Source organism: Gaeumannomyces tritici, assembly GCF_000145635.1.
Source record: "Gaeumannomyces tritici R3-111a-1 unplaced genomic scaffold supercont2.5, whole genome shotgun sequence".
Classification (NCBI taxonomy): domain Eukaryota; kingdom Fungi; phylum Ascomycota; class Sordariomycetes; order Magnaporthales; family Magnaporthaceae; genus Gaeumannomyces; species Gaeumannomyces tritici.
In genome coordinates this window covers 4,025,112-4,039,847 of record NW_008804549.1, presented here as the reverse complement: position 1 = coordinate 4,039,847, position 14,736 = coordinate 4,025,112, and the positions used below count along the sequence as shown (strand labels likewise).

At 57.6% G+C, this 14,736-nt stretch overlaps 7 protein-coding genes across 7 annotated transcripts; all 7 read right to left on the bottom strand.

Annotated features, from left to right (window-relative positions):
* Positions 1 to 10: 10 nt before the first annotated feature.
* GGTG_10319 (hypothetical protein) lies at positions 11 to 1,582 on the bottom strand (the record flags this gene model as incomplete). Its single annotated transcript, XM_009228191.1, has 1 exon — positions 11 to 1,582. The coding sequence occupies one exon, from the start codon at positions 1,580 to 1,582 to the stop codon at positions 11 to 13; it is 1,572 nt and encodes a 523-aa protein (XP_009226455.1).
* A 26-nt stretch (positions 1,583 to 1,608) lies between these two features.
* GGTG_10318 (hypothetical protein) lies at positions 1,609 to 2,376 on the bottom strand (the record flags this gene model as incomplete). Its single annotated transcript, XM_009228190.1, has 3 exons — positions 1,609 to 1,848; positions 2,127 to 2,219; positions 2,284 to 2,376. 3 exons carry the CDS (start codon positions 2,374 to 2,376, stop codon positions 1,609 to 1,611), a joined length of 426 nt encoding a protein of 141 aa, XP_009226454.1.
* Positions 2,377 to 3,165: 789 nt separating this feature from the next.
* On the bottom strand, positions 3,166 to 4,855 carry GGTG_10317 (hypothetical protein). Its single transcript, XM_009228189.1, has 2 exons — positions 4,011 to 4,855; positions 3,166 to 3,946 (listed from the first exon to the last, which is right to left on the bottom strand). The coding sequence occupies exons 1-2, from the start codon at positions 4,829 to 4,831 to the stop codon at positions 3,418 to 3,420; spliced, it is 1,350 nt and encodes a 449-aa protein (XP_009226453.1). The 5' UTR covers positions 4,832 to 4,855; the 3' UTR covers positions 3,166 to 3,417.
* Positions 4,856 to 5,697: 842 nt separating this feature from the next.
* GGTG_10316 (hypothetical protein) lies at positions 5,698 to 6,942 on the bottom strand (the record flags this gene model as incomplete). Its single annotated transcript, XM_009228188.1, has 5 exons — positions 5,698 to 5,708; positions 5,785 to 6,052; positions 6,142 to 6,498; positions 6,570 to 6,731; positions 6,793 to 6,942. 5 exons carry the CDS (start codon positions 6,940 to 6,942, stop codon positions 5,698 to 5,700), a joined length of 948 nt encoding a protein of 315 aa, XP_009226452.1.
* A 1,239-nt stretch (positions 6,943 to 8,181) lies between these two features.
* Positions 8,182 to 9,495, bottom strand: GGTG_10315 (hypothetical protein; the record flags this gene model as incomplete). The annotated part of the gene is made up of 1 exon (XM_009228187.1): positions 8,182 to 9,495. One exon carries the CDS (start codon positions 9,493 to 9,495, stop codon positions 8,182 to 8,184), a length of 1,314 nt encoding a protein of 437 aa, XP_009226451.1.
* A 421-nt stretch (positions 9,496 to 9,916) lies between these two features.
* On the bottom strand, positions 9,917 to 10,661 carry GGTG_10314 (hypothetical protein; the record flags this gene model as incomplete). Its single annotated transcript, XM_009228186.1, has 2 exons — positions 9,917 to 10,302; positions 10,568 to 10,661. The coding sequence occupies 2 exons, from the start codon at positions 10,659 to 10,661 to the stop codon at positions 9,917 to 9,919; spliced, it is 480 nt and encodes a 159-aa protein (XP_009226450.1).
* A 489-nt stretch (positions 10,662 to 11,150) lies between these two features.
* On the bottom strand, positions 11,151 to 14,694 carry GGTG_10313 (hypothetical protein). The gene is made up of 7 exons (XM_009228185.1): positions 13,827 to 14,694; positions 13,517 to 13,682; positions 13,275 to 13,405; positions 13,004 to 13,207; positions 12,578 to 12,932; positions 11,623 to 12,499; positions 11,151 to 11,508 (listed from the first exon to the last, which is right to left on the bottom strand). The coding sequence occupies exons 1-7, from the start codon at positions 14,162 to 14,164 to the stop codon at positions 11,390 to 11,392; spliced, it is 2,190 nt and encodes a 729-aa protein (XP_009226449.1). The 5' UTR covers positions 14,165 to 14,694; the 3' UTR covers positions 11,151 to 11,389.
* Positions 14,695 to 14,736: the final 42 nt, after the last annotated feature.

Sequence of the window (14,736 nt, the reverse complement as noted above, 5' to 3'; positions counted from 1 at the left end):
AAACAGGCCATCAGAACGCCATGAATGCTCCTCCAAGTAGAGCAAACAGCCCCGAGACCGCTATAACGGCAAGCATGTCGCCCCCGCTGCCACCGCCTCTCGCCCGCCAAGCCCCGTTGGACTCTGATGCCGCATCCGTCACCGTCACTGTCGGCTTCCCGTCAGTGCCCGTGACCGTCGTCAGAATAGTCGGTCCGGGGGTGGCAGATAGCTGACTCGCCACGCCAGACAGCCGTGGCAGGCCCGCCGTCGTGCTGTTGGATAGCTCTGTCACCTTTGAGTCGGTCGCGTTGAGGTTGGCTTGGGCAAGGCCGACCTGTTTGTGGTCCAGATCATACACAACGTACGCCGACCTCAGGAACGTGTCTCCCAGAAGGGTCCACTCGCTTCGGGCCAGGTCTGATGCCACAGATGCAAACCCGGCCGTGCTTTGGATTCCAAGCAGGCATGTGTCACGCGGAGCGAACGGCATATTCCCTGGCACCAAGTGCTCGAGCGCCCCCCTGATCACGTCCAGCACCATCTCGTGAACAGGCACGCGAATAGTCGTCGTCTCTTCCGCACCTCCGTTCACACCGGGACCGCGGAAGGAGAAGAACATGTTAAGGCCACGCTCACTGTCCAGCTGCTTGCAGTCGACAAACGTCAGACCCGTCCCCGCCGCCCGCGTGTCGGTGTGGGCGCCCGTCGTGCGAAAGACCTTCTCGGCCATGCCAGCAGGCAGATACGACAGGGTAGTTCCCGAGTCTAGCAGGGCCGGAACCCCCGAGGCGTTGCGCGTCGGCACTTCGGATATGGTCTTGTTGGAGAAGGCGATGGACATGGACGCCAAGTTGACGGTGAAGGACGTGATTTTGCCCGTCGACACGTCCGGTATCAGGGGCAGCACTCCCAGGGCGCCGATGAACTTGGCCGTGTCGACGCCGCCAAACAGGATGCGGCCCGACGGGCTCCGGCGGTCGTTGAGCCACAGACTGTACGCCTTAGCCGGGATCAAGCCCTGGCGCACCAGCTCATCCATAATGTTAGGATACTGCTCCGGCGCCGCCACGTGCGTGCTAAAGCCCACGCCCAAGATTCCCGTCCCGCGAACCGTCTCCTTCGCTAGGCCCATCTGCATCGACCGGATGGTGGTGCCGCCTATTGTGAAGTCATCTTTTATGTAGTCGCCCTTGGCTTGAGACCCGTCAAGATACCGGATCGAGAACCCGTCCGCTTGTTCCAGCGCGTACGAGGTGCTCTTGGCCGAGTCGTACGTCGTGGCGCACGTATCGCCGTGAACCATCTGCAGGGTTCTGCTTGTGCAAAGATTCGCTTCCTGCGACACGATCCAGGCGTCGCTGCTTCCCGTGTCGAGGACCATGCGCGCCGGTGTTCCGGGCGTGCCCACCTTGACGTCGATGTAGTAGGCACCGCCCGTGATGTTGTTGGCAAGCGATTCGACAAAGGTCGACCGCTTGGACAGTCCTTCTTGCTCCTCTGGATTGGACCTCACGATATCCATCGAGACCACGCTTGCAGAAACCACCGCGGCGGGGCCCCAAAGCGCCACGGCGGCTGCGGCGCCCACACTGGGCTTCATGGTTGCTGTTGGGGTGCCTGAGGTGCCTAGGGTGGCTGCGCTGCCGTCTTGTCGATCTTGTTGTAAAGGGTTGCCGGTGGTGCCGAAGAGCAGGAGAGCGGTACTTCCAGCAGGAGGGCGGCAGGCAGCTGCGCCGAACAAGGCCAGGAACTCCCGAAAAGAGGCTGAACGTCCCCCGGACGACCTCGCGAGCGGCCGTAAATGAGCTCGTGGCTGATGACGAATCGATTCGAGGGCGGGGCGACGCAGGCGGGCTTCTCCTGCAGCTACGCGGTGGCGCACAAAGGCTAGCGACAAGTGTGTCGACAGACTCGGGCGGCGATAGACCGGCAGACAAGGCCGTTGGCGGGAAGTGCAATTATGGGAATGATGAAGTGGACATGCCAAAATACATGTTGGCGCTGCTGGCCCCTTCCCTCTGACCTCAGTTCCCGAGTGCGGGTTGCTCTTCCCTTTTGGTCGGCAAACCAAAAAGCCTTGGGTCGCTTTCTTGGCTGTGGATGGGGAAGGAAGGCCCCTGAGCCTGAATGGAGAATCGACCGACCGCGCACTGCAAGCGAGCGCGGCGTGAGGAGGAGGCGCATCCGTCGCGGTCACGACGGACGAGGCAGACGCCGCAGACCAGCCTCGGGCCGACCTGTGTCTTCCCCTTGCTGTCAGCCAACCTCTCTCGTGCCCATCTGTGTGCCTGCGGAGGAAACCCTGCGCTGGGCGAGCTGGGCCGCGCGCTTGGTCGCAATGGGAATGGAGCCTCCTGTGCCCTGCATGTTGCCCAGGGCCCAGCCGGACCGCATCCCTGCTCTCCGTTAGCCCCGTCCCAATCAATGGTTGCGTTGCGGAGGCGAGAAGATCCAGACAAGGAAAATGGCGTGAATGGTCAACCAAAAGAAAGAAAATTTGTAGAAAAACAGACTCCCGGCCAGCCAGCCAGCCAGCCGAAGGGGCCACCCCCACCCATCCTTCGGACATGGGCTTCCTTTAGCAGGAAGACACACACTCCGACATCATCAGTTGCGAATTTCCCCAACCACGGGCCAGTTTACACACGATACTCTTTCCGATACGACAATATCAGAATATTGCCAATGGGCAAGTGGTGTGACTCTCATGTCCAGATGTGATTAGGACTATCCCACCACTACAACTATCTACAGGCAGTTGTAAACATCACCACCCTGGCTGGTGTCGCCGAGGGAGGCCCTTTTTTGATATCCCATTTCGCTCCCGCGTATCCCACCTAGAAGATCTCATACCCTTAGCGGTCTTTCCGTGACATTCCCCCAGCATAAACATTAATCCAATTGAGTTAATACATGCACTTCTCTTCGGAGATAACCCAAGTGTACAGCAACATGTGGCGGCTTCGAGCTTACTGAGAAAATGCCGTTATTCCACTGTTGACAAATCCTTCTCTAGGGTTTGGGGTTCAAACTCTTCGGGAAGGAGCCTCGTCGTCTTGGTCACAGTACTTACCACGGCTCATTCTAGCAGTGAGGATTCCAGTGCAGAGAACAGAGGAATCCTGACATGTGTTGTGAGATGTGATATTGTTCTAGTAAATTAACAATGCAATTCGCCACAAGTCGACTAGCAGAATAGGCGTAAAAACCACCTACTTTAAACATTAAGCTTGAACACTAATTCTATGGCATCTAGGCTAGGTTCTAACAAATGGGGACATGGTGATCCCTCCTGATCGATCTGCAGGTGCCAAACAATAAATTGAGTAGAGGATGGTTCCTAGGCGGATCCATAACCTACAGACCAGCGTGCGATCCCTCCTCGACACATTTGTCCAGGACACCGATAGACTTCATGTCTCTTCGTATCACACTTCACCAGAATCCCTCGGTCTCCACACTTTCCTCCTCGCGCGGCGCTCTCTCTGCCTCGCTCTCTCCGTCGCTCCTTGCCGGCCATGTTGCAACGCCAATATGGTCCATTGCTTTGACCATGGATAGCGCCGGCTCCCAAAGTGCCCTGAAGCAGCCATCCTGTTTCATCGATGCAACGGTCCAGGCAGCTTCTTCTCCAAGACCTAGACGCTCGTTGGCTTTGAAGAGATCCTCGGCTTTGGCCGACGATAGTGAGCCCTCGAACCATGCCGAGGCCCGTCCCTCCTCGGGACACTCCCTGGCTGGGAAGGAGTGGAATCTCACCCAGCCGTCTCGCATGCCTTGCGATACAATCGCCATGTCCTGGATCTGATCGATGTCTAGGTAGGTGGCTCCGCTCGGACATTTGTGGCGGGCCGTGTACCGTACACGCACTCCTCTCACGCGAGCCCCTGCTGTAGCGCCGCCGCCGAGAGGACGTGGAGGTTCCAGTTCGTAATACAGAGTCGGGGTACGGTTCGTGTTCCGGCTAGGGAGACTTGCGGTCAGTTCATGAGAGGTTCGGGGTGGAAAGGGGGGAGGGGGATGCTAACGGTATCTCGAGTGAATCCACCAGGCCACGAGCGAACTCTGAGTACATGGCCTCCAGCTTCCTAGTTGGGCTGCAGCTGGCCACTACCTCAAAATCCCAATGGCGGTGCAGGCAGTGAATCGCAACTGGGGCCAGGCGCCCGTTGGGGGTGGTAATGGTAAAGCTGAAGTCGACGGCGTCAACTTCGACTACAAACTGCTTCGCCCGGTCACCGAGTCGGCTATCGGCGGTACCAAAGCCATCGCACATGAACTCGTAAACAACCCGCCGAGAATGAAGCACCCAGGAGCTGGCTTCCGGGAGGCTACCGAGAGAGTCGGCATCCTGGCCATATAGCGAAAGCATGCGTGTAAACAGGAATGTCTCTGGCCGGCTGTATGCCTTTGCCATGCCCGGAAGCAGCGCTTCTGGGCGCCAGCCGGAAGCCTCCTGGTTCTTGTCGTTCGTTGCAAGCCCACTTGGCGTGAAGTCTTTCAGGCAAATACGACCAAACACGATCTTTAAGGCCACCTTGCCGGAGCCGTAACGCAGGCGCTCGCTGAGCCGTGCAATGTTCGCCTCCAAGTCCTCTCGAAACTTTGGCTCGGGGTCCTGGTTTTTGGGCTCAAGCTTTTTGGCGTTAGGCGCTTTCTTGCGTGAGGCAGTCTTCTGGTCCATCGTCTCGAAGAACACGCGGCTGCTTCGATCATCGTCTTGTCCTACCGAGGGACGGGCACTACTAAACGACTTAGTAGGCACGAGCGCTTCCATATTGAAGTTGATAAGGGCGTGGGGATCTTCGTCGTGTGGTTGGGAAACCAGGGATGGCATCCTAGGAGGCATGTCATCCAACAAGCTTGCTTGCTGTGATAAAGTCCCAGCTGGCGGATTGCAATATTGCTGGGTATTCGTATCTGGGCCGCGCGCGGCTAGCCCGCCTCGGCTGTTCGTTGAGAGGGGGTGGCAGTTACCTTCCAGTGTCTCGGGATCTCCGGGTGCCAGGAATGAGCTTGGGGGCGACAGCCCGAGAGCGGGAAACTCGGAGAGAAGATCCATCTCCGGGGGAGAACTAGGATGCCGAGTCAAGTCCGGAGGCAGTTGCATGTTTGGCGACGGGTTGCTCTTTTGGGCCGGATTCGGGGCGTACGAGACCTTAACAGCCTTGTTAGGGAGCTCCGGCCATTTTGTCGGATCGTTACGCCAGCCCCGAGGGGATCCGTTCAGAGTGTTACCCGCAGAAGAACCCAGCGGAGGCCAGACATTGGGAAGTTGCGAGGTCGCGTCGCTTCCAGACCCTCTAGACCAGACATTATGGGAGGCAGTACCGGAAGCGGCCCAGACAGAGCCCTGAACCGGCGCTGCTCTGCCATTGTGCTGGAGGCGGAAGCGATCAACCCCCACACCCCACGGTGGCGCCGGTGTCTTGGTTGCGGCCGCAGGCGCATTGAGTGGTGCTGTCTTCTTCATTAACGCCGGCAAGACTGGATGGTTGATGGCGCAATTGGAGGAAGCAGGCGGAGCAGCTGTGCAGGCAGGTGGTATAGGGGCCAGCTTTTTCTGCTTGTCAAGTCGATCTTGCAGACGTAGCTGGTGTACCTGGTCAGTGGGACCAAGGCATGGAGGAGGTGTCTCGGGATGGTCAGGCACTCCCAAGATCCAGGTTTCGACGTAGGCATCGACAGATGCCTCTTTATCAGCTACCGTGTCCCTCAGAAGCTGGCTGCGGTGTTCGGCGGGTTTTGGAACTTTTTGCTTCGCTTTGAACCTTAAGTTATTGAATGCCTGACAGTACCGACGAGCCTCCTCGAGCTTGAAGCGCGCCGGCTGACGCGGGCCGAAAAGTGACCGCATGCTCTTTAGAGCAGGGTTTGGGAGGGAGATTCTCAGGCTCGCAGCACCGGATATGGCCTTGTACTGCTCGGCCATGCTGGGTCCGGCTATGGGGTCCACCAGTGATGAGCTGACCAGATTAGGATTAATGGCCGACATGAGTCTCACATCCACACTGAACGTGTGGTTGGCCTCGGAGTACAGTAGGTGAACAGCGTTAAAGGGCTCATCGTGCTGGAGTTGGAGTTGCTTGGTCAGTCCAGGCCCCATCAGAAAGATCAAGCGCAGCCTCTCAGCAAGTAACTTGGCAGGCAGGTACTCACCGAATGTTTGAGAAGACAAGAGAGCCTCGCATACGCGCTGTCGACTACATCTTGGCCGTGGCCGCCCATATAAACGACGCGGCCCATGCCATCCGCGATGATGGTGGCACCAGTAGAGCGCTCAAGCTCCAGCAACGAGCCGGCAGGAAGAATTTTGTCGATGTCGACGTCCTTGGGCTCATTGTCGTCGATCTCATTCCAACAGCGCACAGCCTTGAAGTGTCTGACCGAGTCTGGCAGCTCGGCTCTGTCGATGGATGAGAGATCGTGATCCGCATCCAAGGGCGCCTGGGCCTGTTCGATGGACCAGGCCGAGCAGTCTCTCAACGACTGGATCCAAGGATGCGAGATCTCGGGCTACATACGCATTGTCAGGGGAGTGCCCAGCCGGGATCTGTCACGTGGGCTTGGAAGGAAAGCATAGTTACCACGGGCTCGCCACCCTCGTCAACTACGCTGTCCCAGGATAAGTCGCCATCGAGAGTTCTCAGAAGCTTGACCAGCCGAGCCTGGACTGAGGAGACTTGATCTCTGAGACAGATGACTTTGAACCACTGTTGTTTGGGGTCATACATAACCTCAAGATGGCCCTGTCGCGCAAGGCTAGGTCAGCTAGGAAGAATTCAAACCCCGGGGTTCAGCTTAGCGTACTGTCTCGGCAATGGCCCTGGCCTTGTTCAGGACATGGGCAACGCCTCGAGGCCGGTAAGACCAGAAGGTAGCTACGTAGAACTCTTCATAGGCTTTAGATGAGGGCGTCGGCAGGCCGGAGCCGACAGTCGACGACGCTGTGGCCGACATTGCAGCAGATGGCCGTGGCAAGAGCAGGAGCTCCGGGGAGAGGGAAGGTAAAGGAGAGAACTGCGGGTGGCCAAGCCAGAGAGCTGGCCACGACCGGACAGCTGGGCAGTGGCGGGCAATATCAGAAAGAGACCACAAAAAAGAGATGAAGAGATGAGGAAACGCCGCGTTTGCTGGCGTATAAAGAGGGGGCGGGGTTGGGTTGCTCGACCAGACTACCGACATACATATCAAACGAAGGTTTCTGCCCTTTTGGGAAAGCACGGACGACGGCATACAGCCAACCAACTCCAAGCCCTGGCTGGGAAGGGGCTACCAAGGGACACCTGCCTTGCATATAGGCACCTGCACCCACGTACGTACCCGGGCAGACACCCAAGCCCCCCCTGCCTCCTTGGCCCTTACAGTGGGCAAACGGGCAGACTGGCGGCATGGATAACAGGCCTGTAGTCAAGAGTCATTAGCCAGGCCACCACAACAGTGCACATCTCAGCGGTTGGATTGTGCCCGCTAATCCGGCGCAAGTGACATTGAAGGTCCAAAAGAAGAATAACAGTCAAAGATTCGAGTTCCGTTCTTTCAAGGAACATGATGTACAAATCCGACGCCTGCTGGGCTCCTAATCCACCGCCTCTAACGCCGACCAAAAGCACCCCATCAGGGAAAAGAAGAATCTGCTATGCAAAAATCGCCGCGTCTAAGCCCAAAGAAACAACGCCAAGCCTAATGGCTGCATCTGCCTTGCTGTGGCATGGCTGTGTGCTCTCCCCCCGGGCAGGTGGAGAGGTCGGTATTTGATCGCTCGGGTTGCAAGCCGAGCTCGACTTTTCCCTAGACCCAGCAAAGAGAGGGGGAAGATGGCGATGAAGAACAGAAAGAAGAAGAAAAAAGGAGCATGGGGCGGCAAGTGAAGGACATGTATGTACCGCGTAGGCCAGTTCTTTGGAGCAAAAGAGAAGGAAGGGATCGCGAAGAAAAAGAGGGAAAGGAAAAAAGAACTAGATAAAAGAAGAGAAAGACGCAAGGAACAAGTGGAGCATGCCCATAGTCCGGCAGAGCCCACGAGCTCGTGGACGGGGCACTCCGATGTAAGGATATATTTCCCACGCCATTTGGCCTGCGGCCTGCCTTGCTGCCCCGCGTCGTAATGTATAAGTGCGCCGTGCTGTCTTGTGTATGTCTGGACGCACACCGTCTATCATTCGCACACACGCCAACACTCACCCTCGCAGACCCGTGCTACTTGTCTTCGCGGAGGTTCTCTTTGACGTTTAGCGCCCACCGCAGCTTGTGGAGCACCTCTCTTGTCTCCTCTAGTGTCCGTAGTTGCTCCGCCTCTCTTTCTGCAGCCTTTGTCTTGATATCGAACAGCGCCCTTTCCTGTTCCGCCTTGTACTCTTCAAACTTGCGCGTCACATCGGCGTTTTGGCGCAGAAGGTCCCTGATGTTCCCGTCCTGCTGATCGCACAGGTCCCGGAGCGTATTGATCTTGTCGTCGTCCACTGCTCTCTCTTCCAGCAGTGTCGCCATCTCGCCGCGTACGCGCGCCAGCGCCTTGTTCACCTCATCGCCTTGCTCTTTCCAATGGCCGCTGATGGCGTTGTAGCGCCCCTCCATGAGGGCAGCCTGGGTGGTGGCCTGCTCTACTTGTCGCTTCGAATCGCCGCGCACCTTGTCCATCTCATCACGCCACGTTCGTTCTTTTTCGCGAGCATCCGACGTCCGCTGCTTCTCGAGCTCGACGGCCGCCTGCAGGCTTTCGACCTGCCGTTCTTTCCTCGACAGGAGCGCCTTGGTCACGTTGGCCTCGAGCAGGCGACTCTCGTACTCGGCCATGGTCCTCTCCATCTTGTCCTCGACGAGCCGTGCTTGTTGCCTGAACTCCTCCGCCTTGAGCTTCTCAATCTTGATGTCCCGTTTGAGCACCTCGTTGTCGGAGACAAGGCGGTTGATTACCCTGCCCGTCTTGCCGCTAAGCGCGGCCTTGCCGACCGTAGAATCCCAGCCATTTGACAGCTGCGCTTCCGTTGCGCTCAGGCCGACGCCGTCGTTGCCCTCATCAGGGGCCGATGTCCTGGCGGCGCCGTTGCTGGCGTTGTTCCCAGGGGGAAATCTCCCCGCCTGTCTCGTCATACCAAGGCTGCTCTCTCTCCTTGGAACTTCAAAGGCCGCCCCGTTTCCTGGGCTTGGGGTCCTCGACGGCGTCTCTGGGTTTCCCAACGTCCCCGTCGAGTCTCCTGGCCTGAGCGTCATACTATTCCGTGAATCGCCACCGTTGGCGTAGGGGCCCCGCCGTGCAGGGGCACTGTCGTTGCTGTCTAGTGAGCTGGAGAGGGTCGAGCCGGTGTGCATGGCCGACGATGACCACTCCAGGGGGGCATCGTCGTCAAAGGATGGCCGCCCCCGGTCGTCCTGATTCTGAACGGCGCGAATGGTCGATGTCATTCTTCGTGGGTGGTCGGCACCGTGTGCAGCGGTCGTAGGGACGGACGTGGGAGCCTTCGAGTTGTGGGAGCCTGAGGATATGCCGCTGGCCATGCTTCTTGCGTTCATGGCGCCGAGCGAGGCTGGAGTTAGCGTTGATCGCTGCCGACTGTCATCTGGCGACTGAACGGGAGGGGTCGTTCCTGAGCGGCGAGCATTAGAGTTAGCGCAAAGGCGGATGTGACGGCTTGACACAGGCGGTGATGATGAGCAAGGCCAGGACCCTCGGCGTTGTTGGGAGGGGGGCCCGGTGGTAAAAGAAAAAGGGGGGAAGGGGTGGGGGTTCAAGCGGCGGCCGGGGCAGCCCGGGCTCCGGAGCTGGAGCAAGGGAATGGAGGGCATGCGGTTCTCTAGCTTACCCTTGTGGTGCTCGTCGCGATGGATGGGAAAGACGGAGCGCGTCCGGTCCAGGGGAGAAAGCGGCCGGGGCTTCTGGAACCGATCAAGCATTTATTTGTCGGGCAGGCAGAGTTGAGAAAGCAAAGCACAGCTAAAATTCGTGGCCAGCGTCAGGGGTGATGCGTGACCTGCGGCCGCGCCGTCTGTTTGTCTGCAGGTCGAGAGCCTTGGATGGCGCCGTATGTAGCTGACAAGCGCCGCAGTGGCCGCTGGGACCTGGCTGGTGCGGGAGGCAAACGACTGTCGCGTCTTGCTTCAGCGTTGACAGACGGGCCGGATGGATTCGCCGGCTGTGACAGTGCCCCAGCAGGTGCAGGTGCACCACAACCCAAGACAAGGCACCGTCCGTTTTGCGGGTATGACAAATTGGGTAGGCGGCTGAGGTGCCGCTTTGGGGTGCTGCTTTGGGCTGCCGCTTTTGGCTCCGACGTGATCCCGTCCCAAAATGCGAACGACGTTTGCGGTGACAAAGAGTAGCTATTCAATTGATGGAGACAGGCAAGCAACGGGTGTAGTTAGCCTCGAGACGCGACGATATCACTTTGAAGCTCCACCACAGGGCTGCTCTTCTGTTAGTCTCGGGAGATGTCCCAGGTACCAGTAGCAGGCGGCTTGTGGGTAATCAACATGGATGCAGTTCAGCTCAATTTTGGACACGAGAGCGATCACAGCCGGGGAAACACCACCACCACGACACAAGAATGGAACCAAGAACGAATTAAAAATGGCTCAAGAAACTTACAAGGACGAAAATAAGATAAAAGAAACAAAAAGAATCGGTCATTTCCCTGCTTCTCCCGGCCCAGCACCCTCGCCCCTCCGTCCTCCGCAGCCATGCTGATTCTTCAACAAACAGGCCTGCGCAAAGGGCACTGCACGGATCAATGGACTGTTCATTCGTCACGCCTACTACTCAGGTGCCACGATCCGCGTCGGGTCCCCAGAGCAACCGGCAGGGCAGCCCTGACCCTGGAGGCCCAGGAGCCAGCCACCTATGCGGCTATGCTATCGATTTCAATGCCAGGGGTAGTCTAACCAGATATGGCATGAGCTAGGTCGTTTGCACCAATGGATGTTCTCGCGCTGGCGGGGCCTGTGCAGCCCAAAAAAAGACAACAGAAACAATGAAAGGGAGCCAAGGCGCAATGCGTCCTTCATGCAAACTTCGAGTGGTGCTCACACATTCTCGGGACTCTGGCTTGTCATCCTTGCCGAAAAGTGCAAAGTTCAACACCCGCCATTGAACCTCAATGAGACGTTGTGCAACGCACATACCGGAAATAAACAACCCACAGGGCGTTGTTTGTAAAGAAGTGATCAAAACAGGACATTCTGGACTGCACGAGAATCTCAAAGTTTGCGAATGGTTTCTTCGATCGTCTGCGCCAGAGGGAAAGATAAGTGGCATGAGATGCTCATGTATATCCCAAGTAATATGCAGGTTCTTTGAGGTGTAGAGCAAGACCACAAAAGGCCGGTGCAGCAATCTATTACATCTAGAGCAATATTCATACTAGCCTGCCAAAGAGCGGCGGGAGATCACCACACATGTGCCCGGTGTCTCTTAGCTCGCAAGAACTGCCGGTGCTGAACCCTGCGATTCCACGGCAGCGGTGTTGGTGATCACAAAATCTCGCCGCCACCTTCCAAGGTACTTCGCAGCCAATGGCCGCGCTTCCTCATCTGAGTCACAACCAAACATCGCGAGCGTTAGTAGGATATATAGTGTAACATGAGCGAATACGCCTAATCTTCAGCCCGCCTCGTTTAGAATCCATAGGACGGGGCGGTACTTACATTCTGTCCATATCCCTTGCATTGCGTCCAGTGCCATTTCCTTGGCCGGTGGTCTCATCATCACGAGATACACCAGACTGGTGAGAGCCAAGTTGGCCAAGGACGGATCTCGACACATGCCTTTAACCCGCCCCAGTATGGATGGGTTAACTTCGGGGATCTCACCCAAAAACCGAGTGAGAATCTTATCCTGGGCATGTAGGTACGGCGTGATTCCGTCCACGAGCCGGATGGCCACTTTGTCGTAGTGCCGCGGCGCGTTTCGGGATAACTTCTGTTGTAGTTGGTCGTTGTACCACTCTTCGGAGAGCCATGATATGGCCACGTCGATCCTCCTTCGAAAGTCCTCGAGCACATAGTTGTATAATGCCTCACGGAACCTTTCGCCTAGCGGGAGAGAAGAGTTGCCCTCGCCACTGACCACGTCTGCGCCTCCGTCTAGAGCAACCGATGCTCGGGTCGCCAGTCGGGTGACCACCGTGATCCACGACTCTCGGTCGTATGAGCTGGCGGCCAACCTGTTGATGCCCGCGCGGCTTCTCCTCACACCCGTGTCCTCAAGCTTGGTGGTGATCCTGAGTATATTGGCCACCGTGCCTCTCCCGGCGTTCGCTGCATCTTCCTGTCTGAGCAGTGGCGGTGGAGGCAGCCTGTAGGCGCCGAGTGCGAGCGATGTCGCCTCCAGATTTGCCTTCTCATTCGACCGTGAAGGCCCATCCATCTTGTTCAGAATCTGCTCCGCATCCTCGGCAGCGAAAAAGTCGGGCTCGTAATCATCGTCGTCCTCCTCGACACCGAGTGGGGCAGTATCGGGATTCAAGGCCGCTGGTTGCAGTGCAGCAGCCGCCTCGAGCGTGGCAAGGCGATCACGTATACCCTACAACGTCACGGCATGCTTGTTAGAACAATTCGTTCGTCCCAGACTCGCAGATTCGCATGCGAGCGAATGACTTACACCGACGGCACGGCCGAGGATCGAGGGATCAACCCTGGCTAGGGTAGAGACGCATATCCTGGCAGCTAGGTCTGCCGAAACCGCCGACACGTCGAAGACTTGCAGACCAGAGCTGCTGGTGAGCGTGAAGATAGCGGCCAATGTGGTCGGCCCGGGCGGTAGTGGGGTGACTTGCGGCAGAGGTGACGGGGCTGGCCCGGAGACCAGCCGCAGCCGTTTGGCATCGCCCAGTGCTGCAGCATTCTGCTCGGCCAAGACACGCTTTCGGCTGGCCTCGTCAAATATCTCATTACGAGTCCGTACGAGCCGCTCGATGTGCTGGTGAATGCGCTGGTTTGCCTGGTTAAGGGGGTCTCTAGAGCAGAGTGGGTGAGCAAGTGTCTCGGAATACAACACGAGAGGTATTTGAATCGTTCCCGTCCCTACCGTTTAACCAGATGGACGAGTAGCATCCTAGTGGTCTTCTCCATGGACTTTACGAGAACACGTGACTTCGGGGTCATGGGAGAGTTCGCCAGCTTCAGAGGGTTGAAGCTCAAAACAGTACTCAGGATACGGTTCGAGGTGGACGGCCTTGTGCGGATGAGAATGGAAAGGCAGTTCAAAGTCGCGTCGACTACCAAGGCGTCGCTGCATGACAAAGGTTGCTATTAGATGACCCACTGAGAAAGAGACGGGGACGTGGCACAGTTCCTACCTGCTGTTGTCTTGCAACACACCCAGCATCCTATCCAAAAGCCCCGTTGCTTCCGCTTCCAGGTTTCGTGCATCGAGCACGGGGTGGCTGGGAGGCACCATGGCGAGAGAGATCTCCAAGCCATCGCGTTGCTGTGTCGTTTGCGAGGTTGGCTGTTAGTAAAAACAGCCGGAAGACTTGTTGGGGAACATGACGATAAGAGTGAGGGGGGCAAGGGACGGGTCAAAGGGAATGCCGCGCACCTTCAGTTCGCCGTTGAGAGGGTGTGCCTGGGCGAGAACTACACGCTGGGCAAACTTGATGCATGCGATCCTGACGATCGACGACTCGCTATTCCAGAGCTGTAGCACCTTGGCCTTGATGGCGGTCAGACGCTCCCACGTGGGAGTGTCGTACGAGTTATTAACACTGGGTAGGTAGTGGCCGCCGCTACGGTCAGCCAAGCGCTCATACAGTCAAGCACTCGAGCTATGAGCACTATCACAGGCCCGCGAGGTCAAAGTCAAACCATCGAGGCTTGAGGTGAAGGGTAGATTGGGGTTTAGCACGTACATCCACCGTATTACCAGGGGATAGATGCTAGCAGCGGTTTGGAGAGCGCTCTTCAAGACATAGATATCCTCCTTTGGGTTCTCTATCATGGCCCGCAACGTCTCCAGAACCAGAAGACTTAGAGTCTCCTTGTCCCGGGTGGGGAGGGAGGGCGTCGCGAAGGCCTCAGCTAGGAAGTCGGAGCCCCATCGCCTAAGCTCCAGAACTGAGGATGGGCCTATGATGGGCAAGACACCCTGGACGATGGACGAATAGACCTTGGGATCGAGTAGCACGTGCTTCCGCGCATCGTTCAGTTGCCTGATTTGCTCGGCTACCGACGACTTTACGGCCGCCATGATAACGAAAATCTGGCTGCTGCGGGGGCGAAGAGAGGGAGGAGGTGTTTTGCAGCTCTGTGCCCGGAGGGGGGCTCGAAAACCGGGCCAGTTCCCCAAGAATGGCTCCTTTGATGGCCAGGCTGGGGGAGACAGGCGCTCAAATCTAGCAAACGACCGGTTGGCTCCACTGTCGGCCTACCGCCCTGCCTTCCTCACCGAAGTTCGTCGCAAGACTCGCTTGTCTGGGCGTAGACAGCAGAGGAGCCGCTGGCGACGAAACAACCAAGTCAAACCGGCGGGCTATCAGTGGCAAGTCGGCCAGGGCCTGCGATCGCGGGGAGGTGAATGGGTGGGTGTTTGGTGACTCTGTCGTCGGAGCGAATGTGTCCTTGTTACCGGGACCACTCTGGTTGTCGGTCGAAAGGGTCTATTTGCTTCGATTGACCGGAAATGAGCAGCATGAACAACCAGCGAGCGACCAGGCTGAGCGGGCGAGAGCCTTGCAGCTAGAGCTTTGTCTGCTTGCGGCGACAGAAAGAGACGCGCTGTCACGCGCCTGACTGCGACGTGCTGTGTGGGTCCAGCTGGAT

Bases quoted from the DNA above. Each gene is read 5' to 3' on its own strand.
- GGTG_10317 (XM_009228189.1), bottom strand. From the start codon at position 4,831: ATGCCTCCTAGGATGCCATCCCTGGTTTCCCAACCACACGACGAAGAT. The intron at 3,947-4,010 runs GTTAGCATCCCC...AAGTCTCCCTAG, and splicing joins GTGGATTCACTCGAGATACC to CCGGAACACGAACCGTACCC.
- GGTG_10313 (XM_009228185.1), bottom strand. From the start codon at position 14,164: ATGGCGGCCGTAAAGTCGTCGGTAGCCGAGCAAATCAGGCAACTGAAC. The intron at 13,406-13,516 runs GTGCGCGGCATT...CAAACGACACAG, and splicing joins CTCTCAACGGCGAACTGAAG to CAACGCGATGGCTTGGAGAT. The intron at 12,500-12,577 runs GTAAGTCATTCG...GTGACGTTGTAG, and splicing joins TCCTCGGCCGTGCCGTCGGT to GGTATACGTGATCGCCTTGC.